The sequence below is a fragment of the Rattus norvegicus genome, chromosome 19 (genome assembly GCF_036323735.1).
Source record: "Rattus norvegicus strain BN/NHsdMcwi chromosome 19, GRCr8, whole genome shotgun sequence".
Classification (NCBI taxonomy): Eukaryota; Metazoa; Chordata; class Mammalia; order Rodentia; family Muridae; genus Rattus; species Rattus norvegicus.
This window is the reverse complement of record NC_086037.1, coordinates 13,988,066-14,001,507: the sequence shown is the minus strand read 5'-3', so window position 1 is coordinate 14,001,507 and position 13,442 is coordinate 13,988,066. Positions and strand designations below refer to the sequence as shown.

The following is a 13,442-nucleotide window of genomic DNA, read 5'->3' as shown; positions in this document are numbered from 1 at the left end:
GGAGAAACAGCAATACATCTGTGCTTCTAAATGTTCCTTAAGAATATGCTTTTAGAAATATTTTTGTTATGATTTTAATTGAAGTTTTCTTTTTGTTGTTTCATATTTATATGTTCTTGTTACTATTTTTACTTTCAAATATTTTTAAATATTTTTATTCATTTTAATCCTGTTTTGTTGTAAAAATGTATTTGTTATGAATAAAAATTGAATTCTATCTCTTGACTCTTAAGACCATCATCCTTACTCAAGGGTTCTGTCCCCTCCTGTGGACTTAGAACTGACAGCTACACATGGATCTCTGCATGTTCCATGGATCCTGGGCTAATAAGTGAATTCAAAGTCACCAAGGGGTACTCAGTGTGACAGTGTCTTTTGTGTGGAGAATGTGGCTGTTCCTCGGACACACACTTTATGATGTAATCACTGACACACTTTACCCAATTGTTAGGGTCCATGTGGTTCTTCTGAGAGAGCAGCAGGTGCTCTACCCTGTGAGTCATCACCACATCTCCTGCAGGTGGCTTTTGTTATTCCACATGAGGTGCTGTATTAGGTGGACAGGATCACCTATGATTAAATAGAGAGATCTCAGGAGATGTGTGTTCACAGGGAACTTACTGAGCTGTGCGTGCTCAACGTGTTAGGTTGCCAGGCATCCCTACAGGGCTCTGGTGTCCCCAATACTCATTGTGGGTCAGGATCATCCTCCAGCATCACTTAGTGTCCATATTAGAGCAGATCATTCACCTGTTATCAATGATGACCATATGTATTCTGCACATCTGATAAAATACAGAATAGAAACTAGCTTCTTGTAGGCCAGCTTGGCATAATCAGTTTTTTGATTGTTAGCAAGAAAATTATTGTAATCTAAGCAGTTTAGGAAGGAACCTCAAGAGCATCCATAGTGAATGTAGCCTGCAGCTGTGAACACAGGTTTCTGTTGGAGAGCAGGCCTGTGCAAGCCCAGAACCTAGGTGGGACAGTTCAAGCTACCCTATTTCCATGTCCAATCTGGGATCGTATTGAGAATGTATTTTTTCCAGGTGACTGATTTCCAATTTGTGGAATTGAACTAACTTACTGAGAGTGGAGGTGACTCAGAGAGTTAAAGTACAGAAGGAATAATCCAGAATATCCACAAAAGCTTGCTGTCACCCCAGGGCTTTTAGAAGCTCAGCAGCTAGAGAAGCAATGTAGTATTTGGTTATTCTCATGCTTAGGTCTAGTCATTCACTATAAGCTGACCATGACACAAAAAGTGTCATCTGTGTCAAAACTAGTTGTAACTAGATTTACACCACACTATCACATCACTACCGTATTTGAGGTTCTCAGTTACTATCTAAGAACCTGGAAGAGGCCTGGGTCTTGCTACACAAACTCATAATTTATGTCTTCATGACACTGTGTGCTTTGTTCTGTTGATGCTACCATTGGCATACAATACCTTGGATACTTTGTGCTGACATCTGTGACATGAGACAATAGTTCATGTCATCCTATCCTGAATAAAATGTCCTTAGAGTACAGTGTGGTAGGAGGGGCCTTCTTTTCCTGTGAGATAGCAAAACATTTCCAGTCTTCAGTCAAGTCTGACAGCCATTGTCCAGTACCTGTCTTGAGTTGTCCACATTTTCAGCTGAGAGTCTTCATCCAGGCTGCTCTATAATTCTGTAGAAGATTAATAGGGTTCCAGCCCTAGGATTTAATTCAGTGTGACTGCACTTGCCGAACATGCTCAAAGCCCTGAGATCCACCCTAGCCCTCTGTGCTTTAGAGAAAGAAAATAAAGAACCACATTGCAGTTGAAGTTTCTCATCCAACAAAAGGAGAGCCTGCATAGGGCCTTTAAGTAACTCTAAATCCCAGCTTCTGCCCACAGCTCCCTCCATCAATTCCATGATTGGTGTGTTTTCACTACTACTCACTTTCTTCTGTGTGCAAAGAATGTGCACCATGTCAGTAATTGTGTGTGTATGTGTGTGTTTGTGTGTGTGTGTGTGTGTGTGTGTGTGTGTGTGTGTGTAGTCCCTAGTGAAAACTGTCGAGATACATGCAGAGTCATGCTACTACTGTCCCATGGCACCTTGCAGGGAACCCTGAAATGGTGGCTACTTTAATACAGTCTAACCCGGGTGTGCATGGTTTCTGTAAGATGACATCATCACCACTACAGAGAGCAGAAATAGCTTCAGTAGTCACATGGATGTGATCAATCAGTGTTAGTCATGCCCTTCCAGCATGGTAGACTGCAGGTTGTCTGTCCCCAGCACTTTGCTCTCTTGTGCCCAAACAATGCCAAGGTCAGGGCCTTTGAGCCGTGAGGCAGAGGCTCACCACCCTCAGTGCTGCCTAAGACCCCTAAGACTGTCTCTTTTGGGTGTGTTCGTGCTGGACACTCATGGATCCTGAGATCTCCGCAGCTGAGGTGAAACAGTACCGGAGCCATTGCAATGTGGGCACACATTTGGTTTTGGAGCTGGGCCACTCTTTGACTTTTATTGAGTGGAGAGACAACTGTTGGCTGAGCCTTTGGTGAACTGGATGGCCCCTGGCCACGTCAGCAGTCAGCAGTATCAAAGCTGAGCAACCAGTGTTTTAAGTTTCATTTTGTCATCGCTGGTCAGTGTTCTGATGCCACAGCACATGGCTGGTCTCAATCTCCCCATGTGGCCACAATCCCTAATTGATATTGCCTCCACTTCCCAAGTGCCACTGGGATTTCTGTAGAACCCCTAAGGCAGCAGCAAGCAGGAGCTCCTGACTATTCCCTCCCTGCTCTCTGGATCTGCAAGTCGTTCTGTGTACATATGGCTATTCCCTCATATACTCTTGATGCCATGATACCTTAATAAACACTTGATTCATGCCCTGATGGCCAGTTTTCAACTGCTACCTGACACTATCTATAATCGCCTGGGAAATGAGGGACAGTCTGGATCAGACTGGCCTTTGAGCATGACTATTCGTGACTGTCTTCGTTGCTGTGGGAGATGCCAGGCAACCTCTTTTCTGATCCTAGAGTCCCTATACCCAGCCACTTGTCCCCTCTACAGCCAGACCCTACTTCTGCTCCTAGGCACTGTCTTGGACTTCCTTCCCTCAGGTGGCTTCTCTCCTTTGGTTGCTACAGAAACCTGTTATGAGGAAAGGAACAGGGAGTTAAGAGTTCAAAGCCATCTTCCCACTGATGTTCTTTCTCAGAGGTCAGTGGGACACTTAAAGAGTTTTGTGTATACATTTTATTAAGCAAGGGACAATCATGCATCAGACACAGGAAACTAACAGCACATCTACTGGACCTCCTTCAATACCTGGGCATCTCTTCTGGCCTGTGCTTCTGTGTGCTGAAACCTGGGGACCAACTTCCTGTGGGGTTTCCCAGGGTGACTATGCACATTACTACACTGGCGTAAATCCTCAAAACTCACAAACATCAACAGGACTGCCACAGGAACGGTTCTACATCAACAGATACCACAGATCAGCAAGCAGAAGCATGGGAGGGTGGTGCTGTGGCTCACACACTTCTCTTTCCTCACTAGGGCAGGTGACCCGCTGAAGAAAACAAGGGGGCAGCTGGATAGAACAGGAAAACTACAACCCAGTCCTTGCATTAAACACCCAAGCACATTTAGACTAGAAGAGAGAAGTTTGCCAAGAATGAGGGCCACTTTGGACATCCATCATCAATAGCCCTGGCTGTCTAGGCCAGCATCAGATCCAGCAGTCTCCAGGCAGCTTTCCGCCAGGCCCTCAAGGGTGCTAAGAGCATTAACCATGAAAAATAGAACAAGATCTCTGCCTCTTGCCTGACTGACAGCCAAGCATGTGTATGCCCTGGCTATGCTCACGCTGGGACCCCTGCTAGATATTAAGATATAGAGACCTGATAGTTGATTAGGACCCTGTTCGAAAAGGAAGACACCGGATATTTCCCTCTGGCATCCATATGTGCATGCATGGTTGTACAAGTTGGTAGAATCAATCTCTCTCTCTCTCTCTCTCTCTCTCTCTCTCTCTCTCTCTCTCTCTCTCTCAAAGTTTTGAAGCACAGCAGAAGAATCTCTGGGACTCTAAGCCTGAGCAACCTCATCTGTGAGCCACAGCTTCTGTGTGAGAGCTCCTTTGTGTGAGAGGGGTAGGGTGACTGAGGAAGTTTGCTGGTGTCCATCCCTGGCCTGCATGTGCATGCATACAGAGACATGGACACATGCACATGCTGAGTACCCCTCATCCAATCCTGAAATCTGAAAACATTGAATTTCAAATCCAGGCATTCTCCTAACCTACACCTTCCCTCAGGAATTGGAGATGAGGCCTTGCAAGAATCCTCAACCAGTGAGACTGGCCCAGACCTTCTGAGATCCATTCTGCCCCAGGAGAACACAGCAGGTGGTATCAGGACAACACAGAAACTCAAGACTCCAGCCTGATGCAGGGACCGCCTGCTGGGTTAGAAGACTCAGCATCAGGTTCCTGAAGGAAAACATCACCTCTGAACACACAGGGTCGCTGTGGCTATGCCTTCAAGGCATCTTCAGCAGCAGCTTAAATGGACTAGAAATGACTATGGGAATCTGCCTGCAGGGTGATGTGAGAATCCTTTTGCTCAGGCTTGATCGCTAGATGTTGCCACAGAAAACCTTGAACTCTTCTTGGAGTACAGTCCAGGCAGAGGCTGAACACAAAACATTCTGATTATGAACTGAGTTTAACAGATAATCCGGATCCTGAAGGCCACAGGCCCAAAGGTCTGCACTGCAAGGGTGAGGCATCACTGCAGGGAAGACCACACACTGCAGGGGTGAGGAGTCACTGCAGGGATGACCACACACTGCAGGGGTGAGGAGTCACTGCAGGGATGACCACACACTGCAGGGGTGAGGTGTCACTGCGGGGATGACCACACACTGCAGGGGTGAGGTGTCACTGCAGGGATGACCACACACTGCAGGGGTGAGGTATCACTGCAGGGATGACCACACACTGCAGGGGTGAGATGTCACTGTGGGGATGACCACACACTGCAGGGGTGAGATGTCACTGCAGGGATGACCACACACTGCAGGGGTGAGGTGTCACTGCGAGGATGACCACACAGTGCAGGGGTGAGGTGTCACTGCGGGGATGACCACACAATGCAGGGGAGAGGTGTCACTGCGGGGATGACCACACACTGCAGGGGTGAGGTGTCACTGCAGGGATGACCACACACTGCAGGGGTGAGGTGTCACTGCGGGGATGACCACACACTGCAGGGGTGAGGTGTCACTGCGGGGATGACCACACAATGCAGGGGTGAGGTGTCACTGCGGGGATGACCAGCAGTATCCCAGCCTTGGCCTGGGAATAGCCATTGACACCCACACTTTCTGGGGCAACATTGTCTCCTGAGGATAGAGTCAGGCCAGGAGCAGCAACTGATGTTCACGAGGGACAAACTTTCTTCACCTACTGCCCATGCTGGCCCTAGGATCTGGGCTTTTTTGGTGACATGAGTGCTGAGCCTCCCAGGTAGATGGGTTTTCAGGGGTCAGGTGGTGCTTGTCACCAAAGATATCCATAAGGATAAGTCATACTGTACTAATTCCCATATTAGATCCCTTCTCACAGGTCACAGAGGCCATAGTGGGTCCTAAATGTGGAGTCAGGTTCCTGTGCACTTTTGAGGAGACTGGTCAGACATTTAGGCTTCGTGATATTTTGTTGGCATTATTTTGGGGGGATTTTATTTTTACTGTTGGGGCCAAACCTGGGGCTGCCATGTGGAGGGAAAAGCTTTGCCAAAGCTGTAGATCATCCCTAATAATAAACTCCTGAATTCTCCCAATCCTGGAACTATCTAGGTCCCTCACATGATGCAACCTTTGGGGCATTCCTCACATAGAATCATGGGGTGGACTGCATCCCAAAGAGAGACAGTGGGAAAAATTCCCCAGTGTCTCCCTGTGGCTGTGACGATGGGAGTGCTGACCAGTGGAATGCAGGCCCCATGTGAAAGCCTTTTGGTTTCTACTTGAGTGGAATCTTCACCATGCCTTTTTTTTTTCTTGAAACACAGGTTGCCCTGGAACTTACAGTCTTCCATCACCCTGACTCAGTTTCCCATGACTGGGATCATAGGCTTAAATTACTATGCCCATTTTTCTTTTTTGTATTTATAAATCTGCTAAAAAGCCAGAAGGATCCAGAATGTAAAATGGTGCGGTCCAAGGCATTTCCAACAGGGGATTCTTGACCTAGGAGTATCCAGACCAGTGTTTATTGTGTGGCTACTTCATTCCCATAACAGCTTATATTTGACAAAGAATTCCAAGTTGTGATATCACTGGGCAGCAGGTGATATCCCATACAGCAGGACTGACTCAGGTTGTAATTAAGGCTGGAGAAACTTACTAGGACCCTGGTAATCCTACCACCCTGGGGCCTTTAGATAGCCTTAATCTGATCTTCCCCCCTGTGCTATTAATCAATTGCTCTTGAAGGTAGATTTGAATTTACAGTCACTGTGAGGCAGGAGAATTAGGACCCTACAGTCACTCTGGGCTCCATAGGAAGAGCCTGTTTCAATAGTAAAAGAGGTCACCTGTGAGTTCTTACTGTCTTCCCTGAGGCCTTACTGCTGGAGTTAGACTAGCTGTCTCACCAATTGAAGTAGAGGGCAGAATGCTGGTGCCTTCTATAGTGAGGACTAGTGACAGATGGTCTATGGAAATTCTAGAAAGGTCTACAAGTATTTATGTCCTGTGCATGGGAACTGCTGGCTTCCCTGTGTCCTTTGCCTTTATTTTGCAGTCCATGGGGCACCTGGAAATGTCCCCAAACCAGGCTGTACACAGGGCCTGTCCCGTGACTCTCACTTGCACTCAGAGCCTGCCTGATAGTCATAGGTCTGACAGAGCCCTGACACCTGCAGAGACCACTATAAGGGACCCTGCAATCCCCATACTGCCCATCAGTGTCTATAATGTCCCTATACGACACTGAGACGGTCTAAGCTCCTTCCCATCTTTATGCTGCATCAGAATCTGACCATTGCTACTTTTGCTCCTCTCATACCCACACTAGAAGCCCTGTACCCACACTAGTCCCAGCTGGCCTGTTGCCTACTGACATCTCATGGACTCTGCCCCAATATTCCCTCTTTGCCTGGGTCCCTGCAACTGTGTCCAGTTCTGCCTGCTTCCCTGCCTCCCCACTTCCATTTTCCAAATGGCCACATTGACACATGGGTTCCTGGGTCTCCCACTCCTCGGATGCTGGGAACAGGTTCATTCTTTGCTGTTTGAATGGTTGTCCTAACACTGGAGGACCTTGCTTCAAGTAGTGGCAGTCAAACCTGGTGCTGATCGTGTCAGATCTGTCCAGGCTGTCTGTGTGACTGTGGAATGCGCCTCTGTTTTGGCTGAGTGTTATTTACCTCCCTCATGGCCATGTGATAACCAGACCATGAGCATGTTCATTGTTTGGAAAGAAGGGTGTGGAGGACATATGCTCCTCATCCTAGCATTAGTGGAAAAAAGACATAGGCAGATGATGCATTCTAGACCATCCTGGGCTATAGAAACTCTGCCTCGAAGAATGCAGGTGGAGCAGGGCTGGGGTTCAGTTGGTTGCCTAGCAGCCTACCACATTGAGCAGGCACTGCTCAACCACCTGTACATACACATCTCCTGAGATCTCTCTCCTAAATGGGAGGTGATCGTGTCCACCTAGTACAGCACATGCCCTGGAAGGACAAAAGCTACCTACAGGAGCTGTGGTGATGACTCCCAGGTTAGAGCATCTGCTGCTCTCTCAGAAGAGCCACATGGTCCCTAACAATCATCTACAATGGGGAATGCTATTCCCTCTTTTGGATCATGAGGGAAATGCACTCAGGAGTGGCCCAGACATGCATTTGAAAAAAAAAGATCCATTGAGTTAAATGATAAAAATAAATATAATCAGCAACAATAAAAAACACAGCATATGAATGATCAAGTGAAACAGCACCTATAAAAACCTATTTCCCAAAATGAGTTGATGGTCATTATCTTTGTGGTTTAATAATAATGCTGTATTGTAAGAAAAACTGAGGCACATGGTTCTCGATTAGGATTATTCTATATTCCTCTGTGTAAGTTGTCATTTTTTCTGCAGCTCTACAGGCATGAGTGTGTGTTACTCAATATCTGGTGCACACAGTCAATAAGGAATGTGTGTTGTAGACTGATATAGACTAGGATGAGCAGAAGACATGACAGCATGGATACAGTATGTCAGTGATTACATCATAAAGTGTGTGTCCATAAAGAAAGTCACATTAACCACACAAAAGACACTATCACCCCGTGTACAGCTTGGTGGCTTTGAATTCACTGGATCATGCAAAGATCCATATCCAGCTGTCAGTTCTAAGTCTACAGGAGGGGAAAGGACCCTTGAATAAGATGGTGTTAAGTGTCAAGAGTTACAAATCAATTTTTATTCATAAGGAATACAATTTACAAAAAACAGGCATAAAATGAACAACTAAAATGGTATAAAAAATGAAAAACAGTAACAAGAATATATAACTATGAAATAACAAAAAGAAAACTTCAATGAAAATCATAACCAAAAACATTTCTTAACAGCATTTTCTTAATGAACATTTAGAAACACAGTTGTAGTGCTGTTTCTCCTCTAGGACGTGAGATGTCAAGGCAGTCCCCTCAGTTGTCTCTCAAATGGTGTTGTCAGTATGAGAAAGGAGAAATACCTCAATGAGACAGGCTGGCATACGGATACATAAATTTAGGGTCTCTATACATTGAGGAAATTATCTGAGAAGAAGAATATTCCCCCAAAAAGTCTTTGACTGTGAGGATTGTCGTCACAGGGAACTCCTGAGAGAGAAACTCATTCCTCAGGGGGCTGTCTTCCTGGGATCCGTCCTATGCCATGTCTCCTGCAGTTTCTGAGACCTGGGAGGAGAAGGCAGCTATTAAGACACTGATTTGGTGGGGACATGCATACCAGCTGTCAAGTTGCTGCCTTCTGTTCCCTCAGCTGCATTGGACAGACAGCACTGATCTTTTCACTGAAATCATTGCTGATATCTCTGCAGGCTGGGAACATCACCAGCAACCCTCACAGTACTGTGAGAGAACAAGCTGCTCCTCAGACTCTACCAGTGCAAACCAAGAATGGGGAAATGGGGAGAGACCTAATTGGGGTGCAGAAAGAAAGGAGAAGGCCACATGATACCCAGATCAAAGCCAATGACCAGGACTCATTTGCCATTTGCACTTGGTTCTTATCCCTACAAGGTGCTTCCAACCATCACATGACCCCTGTATGACCTTTGTCACACGACCAAAAACTCATTCAAAACTCTTCATAGCATCCAATCTGTGATAGGGAGATGCAGTCATGTGATATGTTATTCCTTTGTCACCATTTCTGGACTGCAGTTTCAAAAAGGGCAGAGAAGTGTACTTGCCCATAATTCAGTTTCTGAAGAGTGGTTAACTTCCCAGGATACTTGTGCATAAACAGAGCAATGAATAACTCTATCACATGAGGAGGGTGACTGATTGGGTGTGGGGAGATTAGAAAGATGATAGGGGAAGCAAAGATGCATCCAATAGGCAAATGGTATCAGACATTGTTAATCTGACTCAGCTGCTTGTTCCTACCACATTTTGCTGGGTCTGGAGGTTGCTGGCCTTCTCCTGTTCGTCTTCATCCTTCGGGTTCAACTCAAACAAATATCGCTGTAACTCCTTGCTCTCCTGCTTCAATGTGACCAACTTCTTCTTCATACATGCCTGGTCCATCAGGAGCCGGCTGTGCAGGTTGCTGGAAACACACTTTGCATAGTAAGATCCTGAAGCCTCTTCCTCCCATTCTAACTGCCAAATCCCACAAACTCCACCAGGACACAGATACCCATAAAGACTTCAAATAATACATCTCCATACATGTAAGGCTGCTGCACAAACAGCAAACGGCCAATCCAGGGAAGAATAAATTGTTTCTGTGACCCAAGCACCAATAAGAGTCCATGTCTGTCCAAAAGAACAAGGGATCTACAACTACACATGAGAGCCCAATGCATCGGGACAGCATCAATTAGTAGGCAGTAAACAACCACAAGAGGACAGTAGAACCAAGGGAGGTCATGCTAACCATGTGGTCCACACATTGAGCTTTGTTAAACCTGGTATGACCCCAGAGCCGCAGGTTGGCCTAATAACACTCTGATGCCTGAATCAGTGTAGTTCTATCCAGAGCCTTCTAAAGATGCATAGACACTGTGCTGAGAAGTCACAGTCTCTTATGGAACTGAAACTGAGTCCAAAAGACCCACGGCACAGTGATATTTAAACAGCAGAAGAGATGGGCCCAGAGCTGCAGACTTTCCGGTCCAGAACAAAGAGAGGCAGACATGGCCATTCCACAAGTGATGGGCCCTTCTGACCAGTACTTACCGATAGAAGTTAATCTCCTTCTTGAGCTCCTGAAATTTCTCACGATGTTCAGTGTTCTTTGTGTCTAAGTTGTGCAGTAATGACATGACCTCTTTCTCCTTTATCTTCAAGTTTTCATAAAATGGATTTGGCCTGAAGTAGGGGCTGGCCCCAGGAAGATAGAACCCAATGAACATTGAGGTTTAGGATTATATGAACTCAGGCTGTGTCCTGTACTACCCCAGCCCTGGAAGGACACTTTCTGAATTCTACATATTTGGATCTTCTTCAGCTTCAGAAACTTGGAATTGTGTGCCCAGGACAACAGAAGCTAAGCACCCAGATAAAGGGTTCCCTGGCTCACTTTTTTCAATCAGGAGGTCTGGATCTGCATTCAAACCTGTTATGCTGTCAAGAGCCTAGGCCACAGAGCTTACCCAACCACACACACACACACACACACACAAACCCATACACACACACACAAACACACACACACACACACAAACACATCCAGAATCCTCTGATTTCAATTTTCCTGTTTTGACAAGTGGAATGCTACAAGCCGAATAACTAATATTCTAGAGGCAGACAGTACACATAATTCTGGAGATGAGACCAGATATTGCCACAAACTTATAATCTGCCCAAGGCATACAAATGTATAGACAAATGTGACCACAAAGGCAAAGAACTGTACTGTTGAAAGTGGGGCTTCCAAAATAAAGCACTTACACCTCCATGAAACTATTATACAGGTATATCCTGAGGTCAAAAAACAGACCCCTAAATTCCAAGTGTGCAGGGACATAGAAACATATAAAAGTTGTGCATATGCATGCAGACCTGTGCACACACAGACACACAAACTGGGACACACCCACAAGAAAAGAAAAGTAAACAGACTCAGAGAATGAGAAAGAGAGACAAATATGGAAAGAGCACAATGGGAATCAGTAGAAATGTATGCACCATTACTGTCTCAGTGTTTAAGGCACACAGACAAGAAGGAACAGGCCTGAGCCTCAGGCCTTCTAGTTAAGCATTGATATGAACAATGTGGGACATGTCACCTAAGGGTGCTGCCAGGAGATGATAGCATTCAGTCACCTTCCTAGCAAGTACAAACACTGTCCACAAACTCACAGCACCTAGAACCTTGCAAAGCTACCACCTGTCAAGGGCTTTCCAATTGTACACTGGGAACTCATGCTCCAGTGACTTTATCCCTGAATTCTTCACTCAGATCACAAGTTCAGATTTTCAACAGGCGGAATCAGAGAGTCCATTTCCAAACTCACTCCTCACTAAGGGTCAGGTTCTGAATCTCCTCTCTATGGGAGATGAGGTTTAGAACAAGGTCGTTTGTTTGGAGCAATGCATACCTCGTGCTCATGGATCCACCTGTCACATAAAGGAGGCGTTCTGTCAGCTCATTTCTCTCCTTGGTAGTTAGCTCCAGTTCTCTATTCAGCCTCTCCTCTTCCTCGTTGGCCTGCACCTTGTTTAGGATATTTTCAGGGGATGACATCTGTCTGCAGGCCTCTGTAGGTAGAAGAACAAAAGTGAACCCGCATGGGGCGAATGCATAGAGCATACACAGACCACAGTGAGGTCCAAACAGGAGAACATGCTTGGAAGCCAGTGTCACTGCAAGGAGTTTGGTCTGCGTAAGAGGCATCCTAAGTGGATCACAGTTCCCCCACTACTATATAGAGACCAAGAGATATAAGCAGCCAGGTGTTCCCTATGCCCGCCCACACAGGCTTACAAGTACCAGAGAGATGCCTTCTCCAGGATTATTATCAGGTACGCAGGCTACAACCTGGTTTCAGGACCCTCACCCCTCTGGTTTCAGAAGTCAGATCATCAATTCAGCATCCACAATGACTTGATCGATCAGGGATACTCACATATCCTACACTGTTACTCTAGTCCAATAACTTCGCATTAAAAAGTCATGTAGGGGGGGGGACATGGTCAACAGACTTATTAATTCCCCCTACTGAAATGACAAATGCCCCAGAAGTGCCAATAGGTTACAGGCTCTTTCTCTACCTGCTCCATATAGTTTGGCTACTGTAGAAAAATATCTGCCACACAGAACCTCTAATATATGAAGGTAAGATTGGCCCCGTCAGCCAGAGGTAGTCAAAGGAGTTCTAAGAATATAAGGTCATGCCAGGAGCACAGTTCTCTCCCTCTTACTACTGTCAGATAGTCACTGAATTTAAAGAAGCAATGAAAGTGAAGTACATTGATGCCCTGTTTAATTCAGAAAAGTTATCCCCTCCATGACTACTTATGGTGTTATTATATCAATTTAACATACCGAATGTACTGTAAAAGTAAAGACTAGAAGTTCACCCAATAATAGCATAGGCATTGCCATATCCTCCATGTGGTTATGGAGAAACTAATGATGTGAAAACCTTGACTTTCAGGAATTGTGATAATCATGGAATTCAATATCTGTGGAGATGTTCCAGTGGTTGTGGCCCATTACTAAAAAGGCCAGCGGAAGGCCCCCACACTCACCCCTGACAGGAAGCTCAACATACACTGCCCAGAACTTACTCCACATTCCCCATGTCCTGTGTCCATCATTACCTTTAGGTTTCGTTTGCTTCACTCTAGACTCTTCTCTATCAACATCAACTCTCCCAAAGCGCCTACAAAGACGGGCAAACATGTCTGTGGATATATCCTTTGGACACTAAGAGAAAAAGTAGGGAATTGGTTGTCACAACGATACTGGTGACATCACAGGGATTCCAAGGTCTCTCTAGGAGACAATAGAATGTCCAGGAAGGGACGGCTGATGTCACGGAGAACAGACTTTGCCTCCCTGCTAATGTTCTCCCTGTACTGAGCAAAAGCTGATGTGCCCTTTTCAGGAGACTTCCCTGTGGCATAGCCACTGAGCACCACATGCTTCCAAAGCCAAATTTGACTCTAGGCTTGATTGGAAAAACCTAAGTCATTGCTATGTATCTA

At 45.8% G+C, this 13,442-nt stretch overlaps 1 protein-coding gene across 1 annotated transcript; it reads right to left on the bottom strand.

Moving 5' to 3' along the window:
- Positions 1 to 8,396: 8,396 nt before the first annotated feature.
- On the bottom strand, positions 8,397 to 13,211 carry LOC134483340 (disks large homolog 5-like). Its single transcript, XM_063278639.1, has 4 exons — positions 13,056 to 13,211; positions 11,831 to 11,990; positions 10,467 to 10,610; positions 8,397 to 9,834 (listed from the first exon to the last, which is right to left on the bottom strand). Exons 1-4 carry the CDS (start codon positions 13,135 to 13,137, stop codon positions 9,654 to 9,656), a joined length of 567 nt encoding a protein of 188 aa, XP_063134709.1. The 5' UTR covers positions 13,138 to 13,211; the 3' UTR covers positions 8,397 to 9,653.
- Between the last annotated feature and the right edge of the window lie 231 nt (positions 13,212 to 13,442).